This window comes from Boleophthalmus pectinirostris, unplaced genomic scaffold (assembly GCF_026225935.1).
Source record: "Boleophthalmus pectinirostris isolate CB_2022bp ecotype Guang Dong unplaced genomic scaffold, ASM2622593v1 HiC_scaffold_7, whole genome shotgun sequence".
NCBI lineage: Eukaryota > Metazoa > Chordata > Actinopteri > Gobiiformes > Gobiidae > Boleophthalmus > Boleophthalmus pectinirostris.
In genome coordinates, this window is record NW_026571473.1 from 31381116 (window position 1) to 31400709 (window position 19594).

At 40.6% G+C, this 19594-nt stretch overlaps 1 protein-coding gene across 1 annotated transcript in view; it reads left to right on the plus strand.

The window, feature by feature from the left end:
* LOC129412105 (inactive N-acetylated-alpha-linked acidic dipeptidase-like protein 2) overlaps positions 1-19594 on the plus strand; it is a 514851-nt gene that overhangs the window by 150546 nt on the left and 344711 nt on the right. Inside the window, exons 2-4 of the mRNA XM_055165108.1 lie at positions 11259-11467; positions 16431-16599; positions 18005-18169. Of these exons, the coding sequence (XP_055021083.1) occupies positions 11266-11467; positions 16431-16599; positions 18005-18169 (536 nt within the window). The 5' untranslated portion in view covers positions 11259-11265. The remainder of the gene's footprint in view (positions 1-11258; positions 11468-16430; positions 16600-18004; positions 18170-19594) is intronic.

The following is a 19594-nucleotide window of genomic DNA, read 5'->3' on the forward strand; positions in this document are numbered from 1 at the left end:
AAACAGGACTAAACAAGGTCTAAACCAGGACTAAACCATGTCTAAAACAGGACTAAAACTAGATTAAATTAGGACTAAATTAGCTCTAACCCAGGACTAAACCAGGTCTAAACTTGGTCTAAACCAGGTCTAAACCAAGACTAAACTAGGTCTCAACCAGGACTAAACCAGGACTAAACCAAAACTAAACCAGGTCTAAACCAGGACTAAAACAAGACTAAACCAGGACTAAAACAAGACTAAACCAGATCTAAACCAGGACTAAACCATGTCTAAACCAGGACTAAACCATGTCTAAACCAGGACTAAACCATGTCTAAACCAGGACTAAACCATGTCTAAAACAGGACTAAATCGGGATTAAACTAGCTCTAAACCAGGACTAAACCAGCTCTAAACCAGGACTAAACCAGGTCTAAACCAGGACTAAACCATGACTAAACCAGGACTAATCTTGGAGAGAGAGCGAGGGAACCTCAAGCCTGTGCAGCAGGATTTCCGTAAAGGGTGATCGGGCAATGACTGCGCTTAGCCCCGTGGGATGTGAAGCTCTGTGCCTGTCATTTCGCCTGTGGTCACCCGATGGTCTACACAAGTGCACGCCTGGGCCCATCCCGACACTCAGTCCTGGTTCAGTTTTGGTTTAGACCTGGTTTAGATCTGGTATTAGTCCCGTTTTCGTCCTGATTCAATCCTGGTTCAGTCCTGGTCATGGTATAGGACAGTACTGCAGATTTCATGAGCCTATGCAGGTTGTTTTCACAATTGCCAATAGCTCCAGTTTGACATTTAAGTTGTAGCTATTTTATATTTGATATAGTTTTATATCTCACGTTGGGAAAAGTGGTTGGATGATGTATCGCCTCATACCACGCCCACTACACCCCTGGTAATACAGGAACTGCTCTACTGTGTTTTTAAACTCCATACTTCATCTATTCCAGGCAAAACAACAAAATGGAAAATAAAAAGTTTTAGGTTTTTACATGTAAAAACTAGTAGGTAGTAGTGTTGTCATGATATAAAAATTTCAAACTCAATTTCGATACTAAGGAACAGACTCGAGACTCAATATCAATATCGTAATAGTGTCTGTTTTCGATACTTTTGACAACCTTCCATCCAAAATGTTCATCAGGAATAACAATTGGGGCGGCGTACCTCTTAAAAGCTGCCATGTTTATGACGAGTCTACGCCCCCAAGGTCACCATCCCCAGCTGTTGCATCAGACTTATATTAGTTATGCGGCATTTGTGTGTCAAAAAATGGTTGATGTTTTAAGACCAAGGGTAAAACGAGCTTTGATCACTTGATGGCAGTTCTGACACATTAAATGAATGGTGTAATAGAATTGCAATGATGTTAATAACAATACCAGACCAACAACAATATCAGTATGGATAGAAAGTTAAAGGTGCACTATGTAGCTTTTCTGATGGAGGGAAGTCTGCTTGTATCATGAAAATTGTTGAAAATATTCCAGTCTGATGTACAGTATTTTTGTTTTTGTTTTATTTTTTGTTTTGTTTTGCTCATTTATTTAATAACATGCATTTTTACAATTGTATACTTGGCTTGGTGGAGTAATCTGCCTGTCTCCAAGGAGAAACAACAACCCTCCATCTAAGGCTGCGTTCAGACTGCAGCCTGAAGTGACCCAAATCCGATTTTTTGGCTTCTATGTGACCTGTGTCCGATCTTTTAATGTCTGAACGGCACAGATCTGATTTTTTCAAATGCGACCCAGGACACTTGGATATGTGGTCCTGAATCCGATACATATCCGATCTTTTGACATGCGACTCCAGTCTGAACGGCCAAAGCGCATCCATCCGACCTACACGTCATCAACAAGCGGCAAACGTCACTATCCTGCGCTGAAGCAGGCGGAAACCGGAACTGTAAAATCGCCAGGTGCTCAATGCTCGTGTCCATGTTTGGACAACTTCTGTAAACACAGAGCACGCTCACTGCGGTTGACGCATGGGGTTGACGTCATCGTGTCTCCAGTGCGCATGTGGGACACTTTCGGGCCATTTACTGTTCACACTGGAGTCACAGACAAGTCGCATTTAATTGGAAATGTGAACGACCTCGCAAAAACATTGGATTTCACAAAAAAATTGGAATTCAGCATTAAGCCCTGCAGTCTGAACGTAGCCTAAGAATTTACACAGTGCCCCTATAAAATAATTGTAGTTGTTAAGGTAATCGCTGTGATAGATGCCCCAACTGGTTTAAAAATGGCAAAATGATCATTACTGAATCATCAGCTGTCTTAAAATGAGAATGTTAGCGAAAAAAAAAAATCTGTTCTATCAGCTGGACAAAAGTTTTCGAGCTCATCCAAGCTGCTTCTTCAGTTCTGTTCAATGTCCATCAGCAATTTCAGCAGAACTGAAAAAGCAGCTTGGTTGAACGTCTTTGAGTTAACAGAATTGAATTTCTCCTTCGCTATGGATCTTAGGTGAACGACTGAGCTATTACACAAACATAAACCAAGGACACAGAATAACATACAGAGACCTTTTGGGTTTATTGCAGTCTGGTTTCAATCATAGGGTCTGACAAACCAAAGTAAGGAGCTAACGTCAATAAAGAAAATGTTTTTGACTGTGTTGACTTCATGTCGGAGACCACAGATTGAGAATGTTTATATAATGATTGAGTCTGACAAATGACAAGACAGTTGTATTGTGATAATGCTGGACACAACTGTGCAGTGTTACATGCCGCCACTCCAACATTGACGTCCATTTCCATTTTTTATCAAACGTCCCTGCACTTTAACTGTTTTTTTTCCTTGGTCGTGGTAGTGGCACTTTAGTTATTTTTTTCAACATTCCGCCAAGGTAATTTATTAAGTTGTGGCAGCGCTCTTTTCAGGACAATATTTTCACAGACTGGCAGCGTAGGAGGCATGGTGCGCGTGGCGTGGTTTAGTCCTGGTTAAGTCCTGTTTTAGTCCTGGTTTGGACCTGGTTTGACGTGCTTTTAGTCCTGTTTTAGTCCTGTTTTAGACCTGGTTTAGACCTGGTTTAGTCTCAGTTTAGTCCTGGTTTAGACCTGGTTTAGTCCTGGTTAAATCCTGTTTTAGACCTGGTTTGGACATGGTTTTAGTTCTGATTTTAGTCCTGATTTAGACCTGATTTAGACCTGGTTTAGTCCTGGTTTAGACCTGGTTTAGACCCGGTTTGTACCTGGTTTTAGTCCTGGTTTAGCCCTGCTTTAGACCTGGTTTAGCCCTGCTTTAGACCTGTTTTAGACCTGGTTTAGCCCTGGTTTAGACCTAATTTAGACCTGGTTTAGATTTGGTTAAATCCTGTTTTAGTCGTGGTTTGGACCTGGTTTTAGTCCTGATTTTAGCCCTGGTTTAGTCTTGGTTTTAGTTTCGGTTTAGAGGTGCGACCCATGCAGCATATGTGAGAAGACATGGTCCACGCAGCGTCAGAATGGCGACATAAAAGGTGTCGAAATGGTGGCATCAAATACAATAAGCATACAATAATAGGATGTTTGTTTTATGTGCTAAAATGTTCGGGATCCCAAGGGACATTTCGTTTCTCCTATAAGGTGTAATGTAACAAGATGATTTATGAAGGTGGTGTAGTGCTAATAGCTCTGTTAGTTCTAATTGTATGGATCTGTGAAAGCACTGACCATAACATCTGTCAAATTTAAAATACAATAATTGATGTGGCCTCCTTAGTGAAGATTGCCAAGGTAGTAAGATCTTCAACCTCCAAAGAGTCCCCAAAGAAACACTGTTCTCTGTATTTGATCTGTTTTTCAATATTTCATTTGAGTACATTTTTTAACTAGTCACTTGCCAATCAAAAAAGTTGTTATTTCTTATTTCAAGAGCAATAAAATTCTCCTCATCTCAAGGGCAAATAGTTTTTTTCCACTATGTACGCTCACTATTCACTATCGACTTTTCGCTGGGATTTAGGTAGTGACAATTCAGATCAGAGAGTCTGTTTTTGGTTCAATTCCAACTGGTTTTAGGCTCATTTTGATTTCTGATTTTATATCCAGCTTGAAAACCATAACAACAAATGACAGTATCAGCAACATGGCCAAGATTAAGGTCGTTTTCACACATTACACACGTTAATGCCACAGAGCTCAGTGCGCAATAGATTTAGTTCTAGTTTACTGTACTTTTAGGTTGGTCTTGTTCACATACAGCGCATCATTCAGCCCAAACACGCGCCAGGAGCCACATGAGAGTCCACCAATTGATCAGAGAACTTACTTCTACATGCTTCAAACTGACTTTTCTTTCACCTGTGGCTAAATACAATAAACAACACACAGACAGACCCAGACTCACCTGGACAGAGACCGAGGCAGGAGGAGATGTTGCTGATATGAAGTTGATCCAAATGGCCTCGTCACATGAACGTGTCAAACAGCAGCTTCATACAAAGATACGTGATCCCGACACTTTTTTTTTACCCAATTCCGAGCTCTGTTACTGTCATCACAGACTGTGTAGGTCAGCCTGAGGTCAGCCATGTTCACACCACACTCGCCACGCTCCAGAGTGGAGTGGAGCGGCTCTGCTTTTGATGCGTTCAGACTGTGACTGCTGGGTTCACACCGGCCCAAAAGCACTGCTCTCAGAGTCAATGCTGGGCCTATAGCAGCAGTGTGAAAACGAAATAAACCAATATTATCATTTTAAATCAATATTAATTGGATTAAAAAAAAAAAATCTAACAGACACGTGATTAGGGCTGGATATCTTTAAGAAGTTGCCGATACGATACATACCTCGATACATAGGCCATGATACGATACATACCTTGATACATAGGGCACGATGTGATACATACCTCGATACATAGGCTATGATAGATATCTCGATACATAAGCCACGATACAATACATATCTCGATACATAGGCCACGATACGATACATACCTCGATACATAGGCCACGATACGATACATACCTCGATACATAGGCCACAATATGATAGATATCTCGATACATAGGCCACGATATGATAGATATCTCGATACATAGGCCACGATACGATACATACATTGATACATAGGGCACGATGTGATACATACCTCGATACATAGGCCACGATATGATAGATATCTCGATACATAGGCCACGATACGATACATATCTCGATACATAGGCCACGATACGATACATACCTCGATACATAGGCCACGATATGATAGATATCTCGATACATAAGCCATGATACAATAAATATCTCGATACATAGGCCACGATACGATACATACCTCGATACATAGCCACGATACGATAGATATAGGCCACGATAGATATAGACGATATATATATCGATACATAGCCATGATACGATACCGATACATACGATACGATACCTCGATATAGGCCACGATATGATAGATATCTCGATACATAAGCCACGATACGATACATACCGCGATACATAGGCCACGATATGATAGATATCCCTATACATAGGCCACGATATAATACATACCTCTATACAGTTAGCTTTCGATTCAGTAAGATTCAATAGATATATTTCAAATCATTTCGATGCTGTTCAATAAAAATTAAGGCTGAATCATGGCTGTGATACTAAAAGTCTTTGTGTTTCATATGAACTTTGCACAAGAAGTGGTTTAACAAACATTTGAATCATCAAAACAGTGACCATTTCAAATGTGTTGCATAAATGAGTTTCCCTCCTCTAAACCAGCAACAAAAGTGTAGCGCTGTAACAAAATAATTTAGTAAAATATGCCAAAAAAATACTCTTGGCGATATATCGATACAGCAGCCCATGATATCGATACTGTATCACCACATTAAACAATACGATATAGCGATATTTTGATATTCTTGCACACCGCTAGTCCAGAGTGTAATTATTTTTAGTTTAGTTTAGTTCCAAAACTAAAACTAACTAGATCAATACTCACATAAATCTTTGCAGTTAAAAAAGTTTCAGAAATGTGCATTATGCGTCTTATGTTATTATGTTATATTATTTGTAACCACATAGCTGATTATTACCCTATATGGACAAGTGATACTTATGAATACGTGTCTGTCTGTCTGTTATGTTTTTACTGTAAATCCAGCTCCTGTCCACACGTCATCCACAAAATGGAACAATCACAAACCATTTATTGCTGCACAGCGTCATGAACCACATAACCTCCCACTTGGAACTGTACTAGTCTAAACCTACATCGCCCTGGTCTGAAGACAAAGCCCGTCCACTCTGCAGATGCGTGTGAGCGCCGAGATGCCAGAGTGCGTTAGCAGCTCGCTCCCCCTGACACTCCTGCCTCCTCCCATCTCCTCACCGCAAACAGCTCCACAGATGGCTACACCACAGCCCTGTCAGCCGTGGTTAGGGCCAAGCTGTGAACTTAGCATTTTGTTTGCTTCCCCCTCAGCCTAAAGAGGAGAACACGCTGAAAAATGTAGCATCCCGCACGCCTGAGACAGCAGTGCGTCCCCATAAGCGCATGATTTATGAAAGAACAAATGTGTTTAAGTCACAGGGATCAAATATGTAAGCAGCTAACGAGAGGTGACAAGTGCTGCTACGGAAGTCTGCAGAGGACACAAAGAGAGGGGCTTTTGGGGCATGGCTTAGTCGCAGTTGTCATTTTTGTAATAGGCTGCGTTCACGCTCCAGACTTTTATGATGTCATAATCGCCAATGGTTGGTTAGGACTTTTTGAACTCTATTGGAGATTCACTTACCTGTCCAGCCAGAACCACACGCTTTAACAAATCTTTACAAAGACGTGGGGGTCTGGAGCTGTGTCCTGTCTCAGTGATTTCAGAGGGCGTGATTGACAGGGAGATTAACCAGTCAGAGAGAAGCATGGCTTGTCTGTGTCAAAATCAAATAGTTGCTTATATATAAAAAGGAGAAAGCAACATAAAGGACTGAGAAACAGCGTGGAATTTGTCAGAATCAGCAATCGAAGCACCAGACTATTACTTAGATAAAAGAAGCTTGACAAAAGGAGAAATTCAATTTGTCAAATGGACAAAAGTTTATTTGGTCGACTACATTTCGCAGCTCATCCAAACTGCTTCTTTAGTTCGGGACAAAATGCTGATGGACACTTCCTTATATCTGCCTGAAGGGAGGGGCTAACTACAGGTCCAGAGGTGTTAAAGCACCCATTATGGCCCTGAATGATTCTGCTAATATGACCCCACTCTCAGTGCAGTTCAATAGGCCTAACTAAGTAACAGAAACTGTAAGTTAGTTTACTTAGTTTCAGAGTAGTTTCAGTGTAGTTAGCTCCTCCCTTCAGGCAGATATAAGGCAGTGTCCACCAGGATTTTGACCAGCTTGACCAGCTTGGATGAGCTGCAAAATATATTCGACCACATAAACTTTGTTCATATGTTATTAGATTATTTTTCAGACCAAGAGTTTGTTTTCATACATGACAGTAGAGGTCTCTTTCATCCAGCCTCCACCGGTAGGAAAACAGTACCAAAACCTGTATAAATCAGGTGACAGGACACATTACAGCAACATCACGTCACCACTCTGATGAAGACCACTGATGAGCAGTCAAAACTGTCAGGCATGAAAACAAACTCTTGGTCTGCAAAAAGAACCTATAACATAAACTAGAAAAGCACTCAGAGAGCGCAGACCTCCGTCAAGGACTACCCCCATTTTTTATATAATTTGCGATAAAATCAGTCTTCTGGATCAGATCCGGATCAGCCTTTGGAATATGAAAGAGGATCCCATTGTCCATCCCTGAGTCAAATTTCATGGGGTTTGGTCAATAATTAACCGAGATATTGAGAAACAAAATTTTTGGCCCCATTTACCACAATGTTAACTAAAATTTCAAAGTGATCCAGAATCCAGGATTTCTTCCAGATCACCCCCAAAATGAAATCAGTTCTTCCTTTTCACATTTCCAACAAATCCTGAAAATTTCATCAAAATCGGTCCATAACTTTTTGAGTTATGTTGCTAACAGACAAACAAACAAACAAACAAACAAACAGACAAACGCCGGCAAAAACATAACCTCCTTGGCGGAGGTAATTACAGGAAGACCAAATGAACCTTATTGGACTAAACTTTTTCCAGCTGACAAATTGAATTTCTCCTTTTGCCATGGATTCTACCTGGACAACTGGGGGATTTTTCACATATCTTAGGTAAAAGAAGTTCTATATTTTGTTCTGAATGTTAAAATAATTTTCAAGAGGAGAGGTCTTCGATGTTTGAGTGACAGATACAAACGAGCTGCTGTGGTTGGACCGTCTCAAGTTTGGACCTCAAAATCTGCTCACAATATTTTATTTTTTTACTCTTTAACTACATTTTTAAATGCGTACTTTAATACTTTTACTTCAGTTGATTGTTTTCATCTAATACTTTTACTTGAGTATTATTTTTTGCTTTGATATCTGTATTTTTACTTAAATAGCAAACTTGAGGACTCCTTCCACCTCTGCTTGGGACACACAATGTCAGACAGCAAACATGAGCCCAAAGACAAAGATAAAAAGAGAACTCAAACCACATAAAGCAATGAGTATGGCCCTATTAAAAGCCCAAGTCTGTGTGTGGAGCTATGTAAAGTCTAGTGCGAGCTCGGCAGTAGCAGAGGTCACTTAAATGAACCTTTGTCCCGTTTTGCACAGAGGATGCTTGGTCTGCATTGAGGCAGAAGTAATGGAAGTGTGCTGGAGCAGTGAAGATTGATGCAGGAGACTCCCAGACCTGTTCGTGCTCCGTTTGAGCCTCTGTGCCTTCATCTAGAAACACATAAAGGCTCTGGGGCTCTCTGCTCTGGTTATGGATGTTTGGCTATTCTTTTTGTTCCATTTAAATCACCTTTACACTTACAATGCTAAATTTATTAGTCCGTATTATGTTCTGGATTGTCTTTCTTTGTCATGTTTTGTAATCAAGGGCAACAGTAGCTCAGTTGGGAGAGTGTTTGTCCACCGATCCAAAGTTTGACAGTTTAAATCCGTTCCTTGTCTCCTTGGACAAGACTCTTAACGCAAGAAACTCGTCCCCAGTGTCTGCGTACACTGGTGTATGGATGTGTGTGTGAATGTGTGAAAGGTGCTTGATTGTAAAGTGCCTTGAAAGTGGAAAAGTGCTGTATAAAAATGTGACCATTTTACATTTATTGTTATACTAGTAATTGCCTATAGGCTATGTTGATTTTATCTTGAGAAATCTCTTCCTTGGAGATTGAGATAAAATTTTCTTAATTTCCATAATCTGAACAAGTTAACAGCAAATTTATGTGAGCCATGTACAGTGGAGGAAATAAATATTTGATCTCTTGCTGATTTTGTAGGTTTGCCCACTGACAAAGAAATAAACAGTCTATAATTTTAATGGTAGGTTTATTATAATAGTGAGAGACGGAATATCAAAAAGAAAATCCAAAAAATCACATTATAGAAAATATATTAATTGCATTTATTGTGTGAATTTTTAGAACACTCTAATTTTTCCAGTTATTTATTGCAATTCAAGTCTTGCAAGTCCAATAAAGAGCTTGAAATGGAACAAGCGTAAGAACTGAACAGCGAGAGGTTTAAAAAAAGATAAAAGATAACAAAACACAAGTCCAAGCTCTGCCAAAATGACCTCAGGAAAAAAGAACAAGATGGTAATGCTTGAAAACATGAAGTGTCCAGCACAGTCTCCAGACTTAAACCCCATCGAGCTGGTTTGGGATGAACTGGACAGAAGAGTAAAAGCCAAGCAACCTACAAGTGCCACACATTTATGGGAACTTCTGCAACAGACTTGGGAAGAACTTTCTGAAGAATATTTGATTTCTATTGTAAAAAGAACGAGCCACGAGTGTGTTCAGCTGTTATATCTGCCAAAGGTGGACACTTTCATGAATCAAAAGTTTAGAATAAGTTTTGGTCAACAGTAAACAGTAAAAAACTGGAAAAAGTGTGGAGTGCTAAAACTTTTGATCGGCAGTGTGTGCATTTGATCAACTACCAACCATTACGAGTTCGGGTTCCCACAGACCAGTTTAACACTCCTTATCAGCTCGTCACCTGAATTAAACTCCTGTTTTAACTAGTCACCTGTATAAAAGACGCCTGTCCACAGAATCAGTCAATCAGAATCCAAACTCTCCAACATGGGAAAGACCAAAGAGCTGTCAAAGGACGTCAGGCGCAAGATTGTAGACCTGCACAAGACTGGAATGAGCCACAGAACCATAAGCAAGAAGCTGGTGTTAAGGAGACAACTGTTACAAAATTACCATCATTATTTCCTCCACTGTAACTCCACAAACATTTGATGAGGTAGATTTTTTTTTTTTAGGTGCACTGATTGATATTTCTAGCGAAGGGTCAGTTTCTTGTTTGTCTCTGTGGAAAATGGAAATGTTATTGCTTTATCTAGAATCCACAGTGCACATTAAACCTATGTCAGGTTTAAGCCCACCTAAACATTGTAAAAGTAAGAAGAAAGACAAGAGATTAATATCGTTTTCTCATGAGGAGGGCGGACAGAGAGTGAGTAGAAACATCAGACATGATTTCATTGTGCAAACATGTATATTCAGCAGCAGGTGGCCGATAAGGTGTAGCATCATTGTTGTAGCATCTTTGTTGTAGCATCTTTAGGAACAGCACGTCCCCTCCAGCACGTCCCCTTCTTTCTGCCATCCTTGAGAGCTGCCCTCTTTCCCAGCAAAGTGAGAGCCGTCCTCTTTCTCAGAAAAGTGCTGACTAAGTCATTGTTTTGAGTGGGTGACAAGTCACTGCATAGTTATAAGCACAAACATTATTCACACAAAAAAACAATACATAGAAATATGGGATAACATAAACAATTATTCTAACAACCTATTTATGACAAGGGAGACAAGCAGGTTACAGCACAAAGCTAAATTTCAAGATCTGTGGAGAGCTGCCTCATTCACAAAAGGGACTGTTGTATTTTTGAGCGACAAACACTTGCAGTGAATACATACTAGATAGATATGTTTAATGTCATACCAGGAACATTCCAGGCATTTCAGGTGGTGGATCTTTCACCAGAAAAGCTGCACACTGCACCTTTAAATAAATAAAGTTATGAATGAATACATATTTGATTTATTTTGAGTAACAGTTATATGTTTTTTGACGCTGGATTGTTATTTATGGTTATTCACATTTTTGCACATCGCAACAAGCAATTTTTGTGGTCTGTTTTCGCACTTGAATTAACTCACAGCTCTCTCCTGTGTGTTTGCAGGGCTGGTATGGCCTACAGGAAGGTGTGTGACTCCCAGGGGGGCCCTCTTGTGGGGGAGGTGTGCCCCGGGGCCCTGGAGCTGGACTGGGACCTGGATAAAGAGGAGCTCCCTGAGGCCGGACCAGACCTGGAGAGACTGCAGATGCAACACGTGGACTGTCCAAGAGCAGGTCAAACACTCGGATACCTGTATATGTGTGTGTGTGTGGGTGGTTAGCTCTCACTTCACGGTTAGAAAGAGGTCTCAGGTTTTATTCCCATGACTATTTTTGGGAAATTCTCTGTGGAGTTTGGTTGTTACCCCTGTGTCTGAATCTGTTCCAGTTCAGCCCTTACCCTCAACATGCCTCAGATCTACGCGCACAGTCTCAGTCTTTTGTTTTTGTCTGGAAAAATTCGCGGCACGTCAACATGTTTCAAGTTTTTACCCTCAAATGCAAAGGCGTTTACCTAAAGGCGTCTGATGTTGTTTTGATGCTGTTTTGATGCCGTGGTCTGAGCAGAGCATGACAGGTAAACCCAGCTCAAGTTTTGGTCCTTGGGCGTTGCACCGCAGCTGTCCACGGCGTCTGACAGGTTTAATCCCAGTGGAATTAAAGGATGAGTCAAACGTGGAGGACACTTCCCACAAGGACTAGAATAAACCTGATTACAATTAATTAAAATGAACTATCCTTAAAATGAATGTAAACTAAGTATTACTGCTCATGTTGAAACTAAATTGTAATTCTTTATGGCTACGTTCAGACTGCGGCCTGAAGTGACCCAAATCCAATTTTTTTGCCCCATGTGACCTGTATCTGATCTTTTAATGACAGTCTGAACGACACAGATCCAGAATTTTTTATAACGCGACCCAGGCCACTTGAATATGTGCTCCTAAAACCGATACATATCCGATCTTTTTGACATGCGACTTCAGTCTGAACGGCCAGGTCACATTCATCCCACCTACACGCCACAAATTTACACAAACATTTTTCTCATCATACGAAAAATTTTAATGAACTCCGTGCCAGTGAAGCAGCGAAGCACATCGCAATCCCATCACTCTTGGCTGCGACTCTGCACCCACACATTCATTTCTACGAACGTTGCTGCCACTGCCCTACAAAACGCCATGGCCAAAACCTCGTCCTTCTCCTTCTCAATCTTCCCCTTAAAACAAATCAGCTGTACATGTTCTGGCTCCGGTACAACAGCAACTTTAAAAATCTCCAGGCGCTCAATGCTCGCCTCCATGTTCAATCAATCACCAACTTTATTAATCCCAAAGGGCAATTCAGTTCACACATCTCTGGTCGTGCACAATGTATCAATAAGATAAAAAGAAAAACAAATACACACAGCACACACCATACATTCAAACCTCAGTGCACCAGGGACACAAGAGCAAATTTGCTATACATTTAAAAGCTTTGTGGCAGAAGGAATAAAGCTACTTCCGTAAACCCTGAGGACACTCGCTGCGTGTGACGTCGTCGTGTCCTCCAGTGCACATCCGAGACTTTTGGGGCGTTTAAAGTTCACTCTGGAGATCACATACAAGTTGCATTTAATTGGAAATGTGAACAACATCGCAAAAAAATCACATTTCATTTCCAAACTGAGCATTAAGCCCTGCAGTCTGAACATGTCTTATGTTACACATGTTGATTAATAATAATACTGTTAATGCCTTACAGTTCAAAAAGGGCATTGCAGGCTTGTTAGAGTCTCACAGTGCTTCACTATAGAGCGGGTGTCTTCAACCCTTTTCCTTCTGTGAGCTACCTTTGTAAAATGAAAATAAAATGCCAGAGAGCTACTTTAGCAGTTACTAGAAATTTTGTAAATATAAGAGCCATGGTAAGCCGTAGATGAGGTACAGATTCTTAAAAAACATAACCCATTATCCATTTATCAGTGTACAAAATTAGGCATCAAAATGACACATTTACAATGGAAATAGGCATTTAATCAATCAAATTTGAATTATTCTGCTCAATACGTATAATTCCCAAATCACTTGGCGAGCGACTTGGAAGAGGGTGGAGAGCTGCAGGTAGCTCCCCAGCTACAGGTTCGAGAGACCCCTGCTATAGAAGGATTATCAGACTATGTCACTTTGCGCTCTACTGTGCATGTCTCTTGCAGAAAGAGCTGCTGTCCTGTCTGGTATCATGTCAGTGCCTTGTAGGATTTCAGCAGATTTCAGACTTTCCCGGGGGATAGTCTAGTTGTGTTGATCAGATATGAGAGGGTGTCTGGCTACTGAAGTTTGAGCCATTTCTTCTCGTTATTTATACACTCAATCACATATGGGTATTAAGACCCACTCACTAATGTTAATTTAGCATCATAACTTATTTGATCACACGGCAATAAACTGTTTTTGTGCTGACAACATCACTAGCTAACGTTGCAACTTCATGTAAACTGCACAGACAGCAGTGCTTTGTGTACTCAGGGTGCGCGCAGCCGCTCTGTTGATAATAATAATAACAAATAATCCATCTATAGTCATTATTCATTCACACTATACTGGGTGGTACTACTGTAGACGCAGCTGTACGGGGGCAGACTGATGGAAGCGAGGCTGCCAGTCTGCGCCAACTACCACCAATCATTCACACACGCACACTCTCATTCTAGGCAATGTCGGTGAAGTGTCTTGCCTAAGAACACAACGGCTGGACTTGATCGCAGCGGCAGTAAGGCTAAACATCTGCGCCATCTGCCCAGCCAACCACAACCAATCACAGTCACCTCACAACCTCAACACAACCTCACACACCACACTCATACTAGACAAGGTGAGTAAAGTGTCTTGCTTAAAAAAAATAAAACAACAGCAGCATGTTCTGGAGCCACCACTGCCACCGGCCCACTTGTACTACAGCTACATTGTGCATTACACTGCGTTTAATGAAAGAACAGCGTATCAGCTCAAACATTAAAGAAATTCTGTGAAGACTTTTGGTTTATTTTCCGCCAAAATCTCTCCAGCCAGGTCTGTTCTTTCGGAGCTTTGTAGAGAGACTGCAGAAGCCGGGCCTTTGAAACAAACTGTCAGTGTGAGGAAAGACAATGCTTTATTTAACGTGAGGAGTGAGCGCGCCTGCAGCTCCACACACTAAACTCCGGAAGCCCCCTCCAGCTCCTCTCCCATCTGCAGCCTTTGAACCGAGAATTTGGATCTACGCTTTTTGAATCTCTGCTGCACACAAGTGAGTTTTTTACAGTTGAAAAGGAGAAGCGTTACGGCTGAACAACTTTGGAAAAATATTGAATTGTGATTTGTCTGACAAGCTATTACTGGTTGGATTTGAGGTGTGAATGTCAGTTTTCACTTATCTCCAATCTCTCAGAAGAATTAAGACTTTGAGTAATACATGCAGGTTTAAAAGGGTCCATATTACGCTATTTTCTGATCTCTGTTGAAATGTTTTGTTTCGTTTCATTCACACGTTTAGCACACAAAACACAAAAGAGACACATAATAAAGGGCGACTCAAACATGTGTGAATGAAACAAAAAGCAGCTCCAGATATGTTTTTGATGAGGTAACAACGCTGTAATGTGGGTTAAAGCTCACAGCAGTCAGTTTTGTGTAATGTTACTTTTTTTCTTCAAAAATAAAAACTAAAATCTGCTGTTTGTTGCTGTAAAATGCCACAATGAAGAGACAGGCCCTATAAATTCTGCATTTTTTCACGTTTTTGAAGTTGGGTATTATTATTGTCCATTATCTAAGCAGGATAGTCCCACTGAGATTAAAAATCTCTTTTTAAGGGAGTCCTGGCTTCACAGGGGACCCTACTGTAGATTGATTACAGTGATTTTCAGTGTTTACAGTGAAACCGATAGCCTGATTCATCAGCCGGTTTCACTTCATGGAAACCGTCTGATCCCGCAGGATTAGAATTCATTCACTTAACAGTAGGCAGGTACTTTTTTTATTTAATCAATCGCTGCTATTTGGTTGTGACGTACATAATGCACCAAATCCCGCCATACCGGTTTGTCAGAGCTTGAACCCGTCAGATCTAAGACGCTAAGCAGGGCCGGGCCTGGTTAGTCATTGTGTCCTTAGGCAAGACACTTCACCCACATTGCCTAGTATGAAAGTGGTGTGTGTGTGAGTGATGGTGGTGGTTGGAGGGGCCGATGGCGCAGATTGACAGCCTCGCTTCCATCAGTCTGCCCCAGGGCAGCTATGGCTACAATAGTATCTTACCATCACTGGTCATCACCATCTTTGAGTGCCCAGAAAAATGCTATATAAAATAAATCCATTATTAAATCATGTAGAAAAAAGGACAATAACGTCTTTCCCCTTTGTAAAATTCAAACATTTTCTTTGTTCCGGCTTTAAATTAAACACAGAATGTCTGTCTTCGTCTACATCCATCTCGACCGCTTTGTTTACTGTTGTGCTGTACCACAAAAGGGACCCAGACAGACGCTTGAGTTTGACATCATGGCTTCACAGCTCTTCGCTGATTGGCCAGTGCTTTGTCTACAACTTCCGGGGTTCTTGCAAACCATCAAGTGTATTTCGATTCTAGACCTAGTCACTGGAGAGAAATTAAATTGAGTGGAGGCACTAGGTGGCACCAGCCTGGCTAGGAAACTGAAGCTCCCAGAACAAACCTACATAGTCATAAGGAGAACATGCAAACAGAACACTGCACAGAACGGCTCTGTGTCTCCAGTAATGGAACCCAAGACCATACCTGTGCTACTATACCATCCACTGAACCGGTTTTGATTTCATTTTCGCTCAATATTACAGTTTATAGACAACAAAAAGTCAAATAATGATCTAGATATTACGTTATAGTTTGATTTTCCATAGTATGGAATCTCCAAACCATCTCCACAGAGACAGGAAAGTGACACCACCTGGCCAAGTATGATTTTTAGCAATAAAAACACCTGGAACTGAATAATAAAATCTACCATAGTTTAGAACATTCCAGGGAAAGTAATGACATATGAGAGAAGCAGGTGGTGGAAAAGTTTGTGTGGATTAAAATTTGAGAAAGACTGAAAATGAGCTGCTTCACCAACACAAGAATTTTATACCTTTCAGAACAGAATGATTGCAGAAGTCTAAACTACAGGGTTAGAGAATTTGACTTTAAAAAAAATTGAATTGAAGTTCTTTTTTACTTTTTACTTCTTCAGACCCAGACCCAGACCCAGACCCAGAGTTCATGGAGCCCATCCCTCCGTCCGTCTCGGTCTCTCCTCACGGACGGTTTGAGCGACTTCAGGAAGATCCAAACTACATCTCCCACTTCACCAGAGCTCCGGGGAACAAGGGCCAGAGGAGGCTGCACTGCTTCCTGCTCAGGTCTGTGGACTGTCAGAGTCACTGTATATGTGGTAGTAGTAGCAGATGTTGTAATACTGGAGTAGTAGTGGTGGCAGAGGTAGTTAGTGTATGTTGGATGGTGTATTTATTAAGGTACACTGTCTCGTCGATGGCCACCACCTGCAAATCTCCATGGGAATTGGTGGAAGTGGTGAAATTGTATCAGTTTCCTTGCAGACAAGTAGGTGGTGTAGTGCAGCATGTTTACACATGTCCCGGCGTAACACTGTAGTTGAAATATTGTATATAAATGCCTATATAGTAATGTAATACTCCATTCTAGATTATATCTGTCCTTTCAAACATACACATTTGACAAAACGAAGTTCCCATTGCTATCAAACAAATATACAGTGCAATGACCTCAGACCTGTTCTGCAAAATCAACTTTAGAGCTGTTTTCCTTCACATTTACTCATCCAAAGTTGTATTTGGACTGATTTGTGCATGTCTGAGCAATCTTAAATTGCTTATTTTCAGACGCTGTATTGTCCATCAGTCCTTGTTTTAATTGCCGGCTCTATATGGTCTCCAGTTTTATTTCCTTAACCCTCTCCAGGCAGGCGTTGCAGATTTGCAACAGCTAAATTCCAAGTACCTACTTACTCCACATCCATATTATATGAGCTTTTTTTACTCAGGAGCCTTTTTTCCCATCCATGCTGATAAACATAGGCAGTGCAGACTGTGTAAGAATGGCTCCACGCAAACGGCCTGCCAGAAGTGCAAAATACTTTTTTTGTTTACAAAGGATAAAAAAGTCAGAATTGTATATTACTACCCCATATTATAATTTTCCCCAAATATCAGATTTTTCCTGATACTAAAAATTAATTTGAGCCTGAGAGGGTTAATCGTGATCTCCATAGGATTCAGCAGTGTTGCATAGTCATTTTGGTACAAGTGAGAAATACACTGCTTGTTGTGATGACGTTTACTGTGACGTCAGCTTCCACTGGGCACTGCATTTTTCTAATGTGGAAATTAGCTTGTTTCTTTTATTAAGTCAGTTTAGATTAATATTGCGATTTAAATGAGCTAATTCTAACAACAATCCACTCGTGTCATAGATTATAGCTTTGTAGCAGACACAAGCACAGTGCGTCTTTTATAAAAGAGACTGGTCTTGAACCAGTGAGGTAAAGGCCTGTGTTGTAAACTTTGCAATAATGTGTACACAAGTTGGCAGGTGATTATTTGTATAATATAATGACAAACTGCAGAATACGCTGTCCTGTAAGGGGAATTATTTATCATTAAAGTCTATGGTAAAGTGCTCTGTTTATTTCAGTGGATGGTTAAAACGATAAAAGTGACAGATGTGAAAGGTATCATCTACACAGTCAATAAATCAACTCCATATTAATATAATCTTGTTTTGTAGGTATTTAATTGCGGGCGTGGGTCTTTTTGTCCTGGGCCTCTTGATTGGCTATTTCCTCCACTCTCCTGCGTCAGTCAAACCCAAATCCCTCCCCCCAGAGAGCTCGGACCTGCTGGAGGAGCTGCTCACCAGGATCACCGCAGATAAGATTGAGGCTCTGCAAAGGTCAGTCTCTGTCCAACTTCCATTTTGTGATTATATTTCCAGAAACTTTTTTTTTTTTTTTTTTTGGGGCGCTGGAAATTCTGTAACTTTTTGCTTTTATTAATTAATTTATTATAGTTTTATGCATTTTTTTTTACCAAATCATATATACAGTATTTTCCGCACTATAGGGCGCTCCAGATTATAAAGCACACTGTCATTAAATGGTCTATTTTCAAACTTTTTTCACATATGAACTGCACTGGACTTTAAACGAAACACAACAGTTCGATGGGTCAGTCAGACTTTGTTTGGCGCGTTCACGTTGACTCTGGGCTTTGTTCAGTTGTGGCGTGTAGGGAGGGTGCTGTCTGGGATCGCTGGATTGTCGGCGTGTTCACAGTGACTCAGTTGTTCAGTTGTGTTTAGAAGTAGCACATTGGACTCCCTTTTTCGGTTCGTTCCTCCGTTCCGTTCCTCGTCCGCGTGGAGTGATGAGTGTGTCTGTGGGTGTTTTTCGCTGTGCGGTCGCTGTCTGCTCCGTGTGTGTTTGCGTGCGCTGCGGGCGGTGCGGCTTTGTAGTTTACTGAAGTCATGCTGGGACACCCGAATGGATTCATGTGTAGGCCGCTCTGGCTTGTGGGGGCGCAGTTGTTTTTTGATGAGGTTAGAGGCTTAAGTATGGTATATATATTTTTTATCATAAGTATACAAAAAATCTCTATAAATTTTTAACAAAGCTAAATTATTAACTAAAAAGAGCTGCAATATAAATTTTATATCCTATCCTTTTTTCTGAATTTTAATAGTTTTTGTTTTATTTATTCAAAATTTAAACAAAACAAAACATGACCACATTTTATCAAAATTACATGACCATTATTAAAGTTCTTATATTATCCAAAATGGACTTTTATGACCTTTAAACCATACCCGGAGTTGTGTTTTGCTTCTTTCACATATTTTAGAGTAATCCTGCATTTATTACTTTATTTTTTTATTACCTTTTACCTTTTGTTCAGTCGAGATTGGCAATTCCAGGGCTAAATCCAGTGGAGCAGTGGTAAATATTGTTTTCAGTTTGAGAGAAGAACTCAGCCTAAATATGCAGGGTTAGGGTGTTAAACATGAATGAAACAAAACACAACTCCAGGTATTTTTGTGATGAGGAAACAACGTTATAACACAGATCAGAAAACATCATAATACGGGCTCTTCAGATTTTCACATTGCATTGGCTAAAATGTGTATGCAGCTCTTTACCAGACAATTCCCTTTGTTCCAGTGAATTTGTATTTTGAAAATCACAATCAAACAGCGTTGTCTCGAAATGTGTGTCCTTTGGCATGGACTACAGAGCGGCATAGACAGCCGGAGATAAGCCCTGTCCACCTGCTGCACAATGTTATCAGCAAACACAAAAGCATAGATACAAAAGAGGGGACA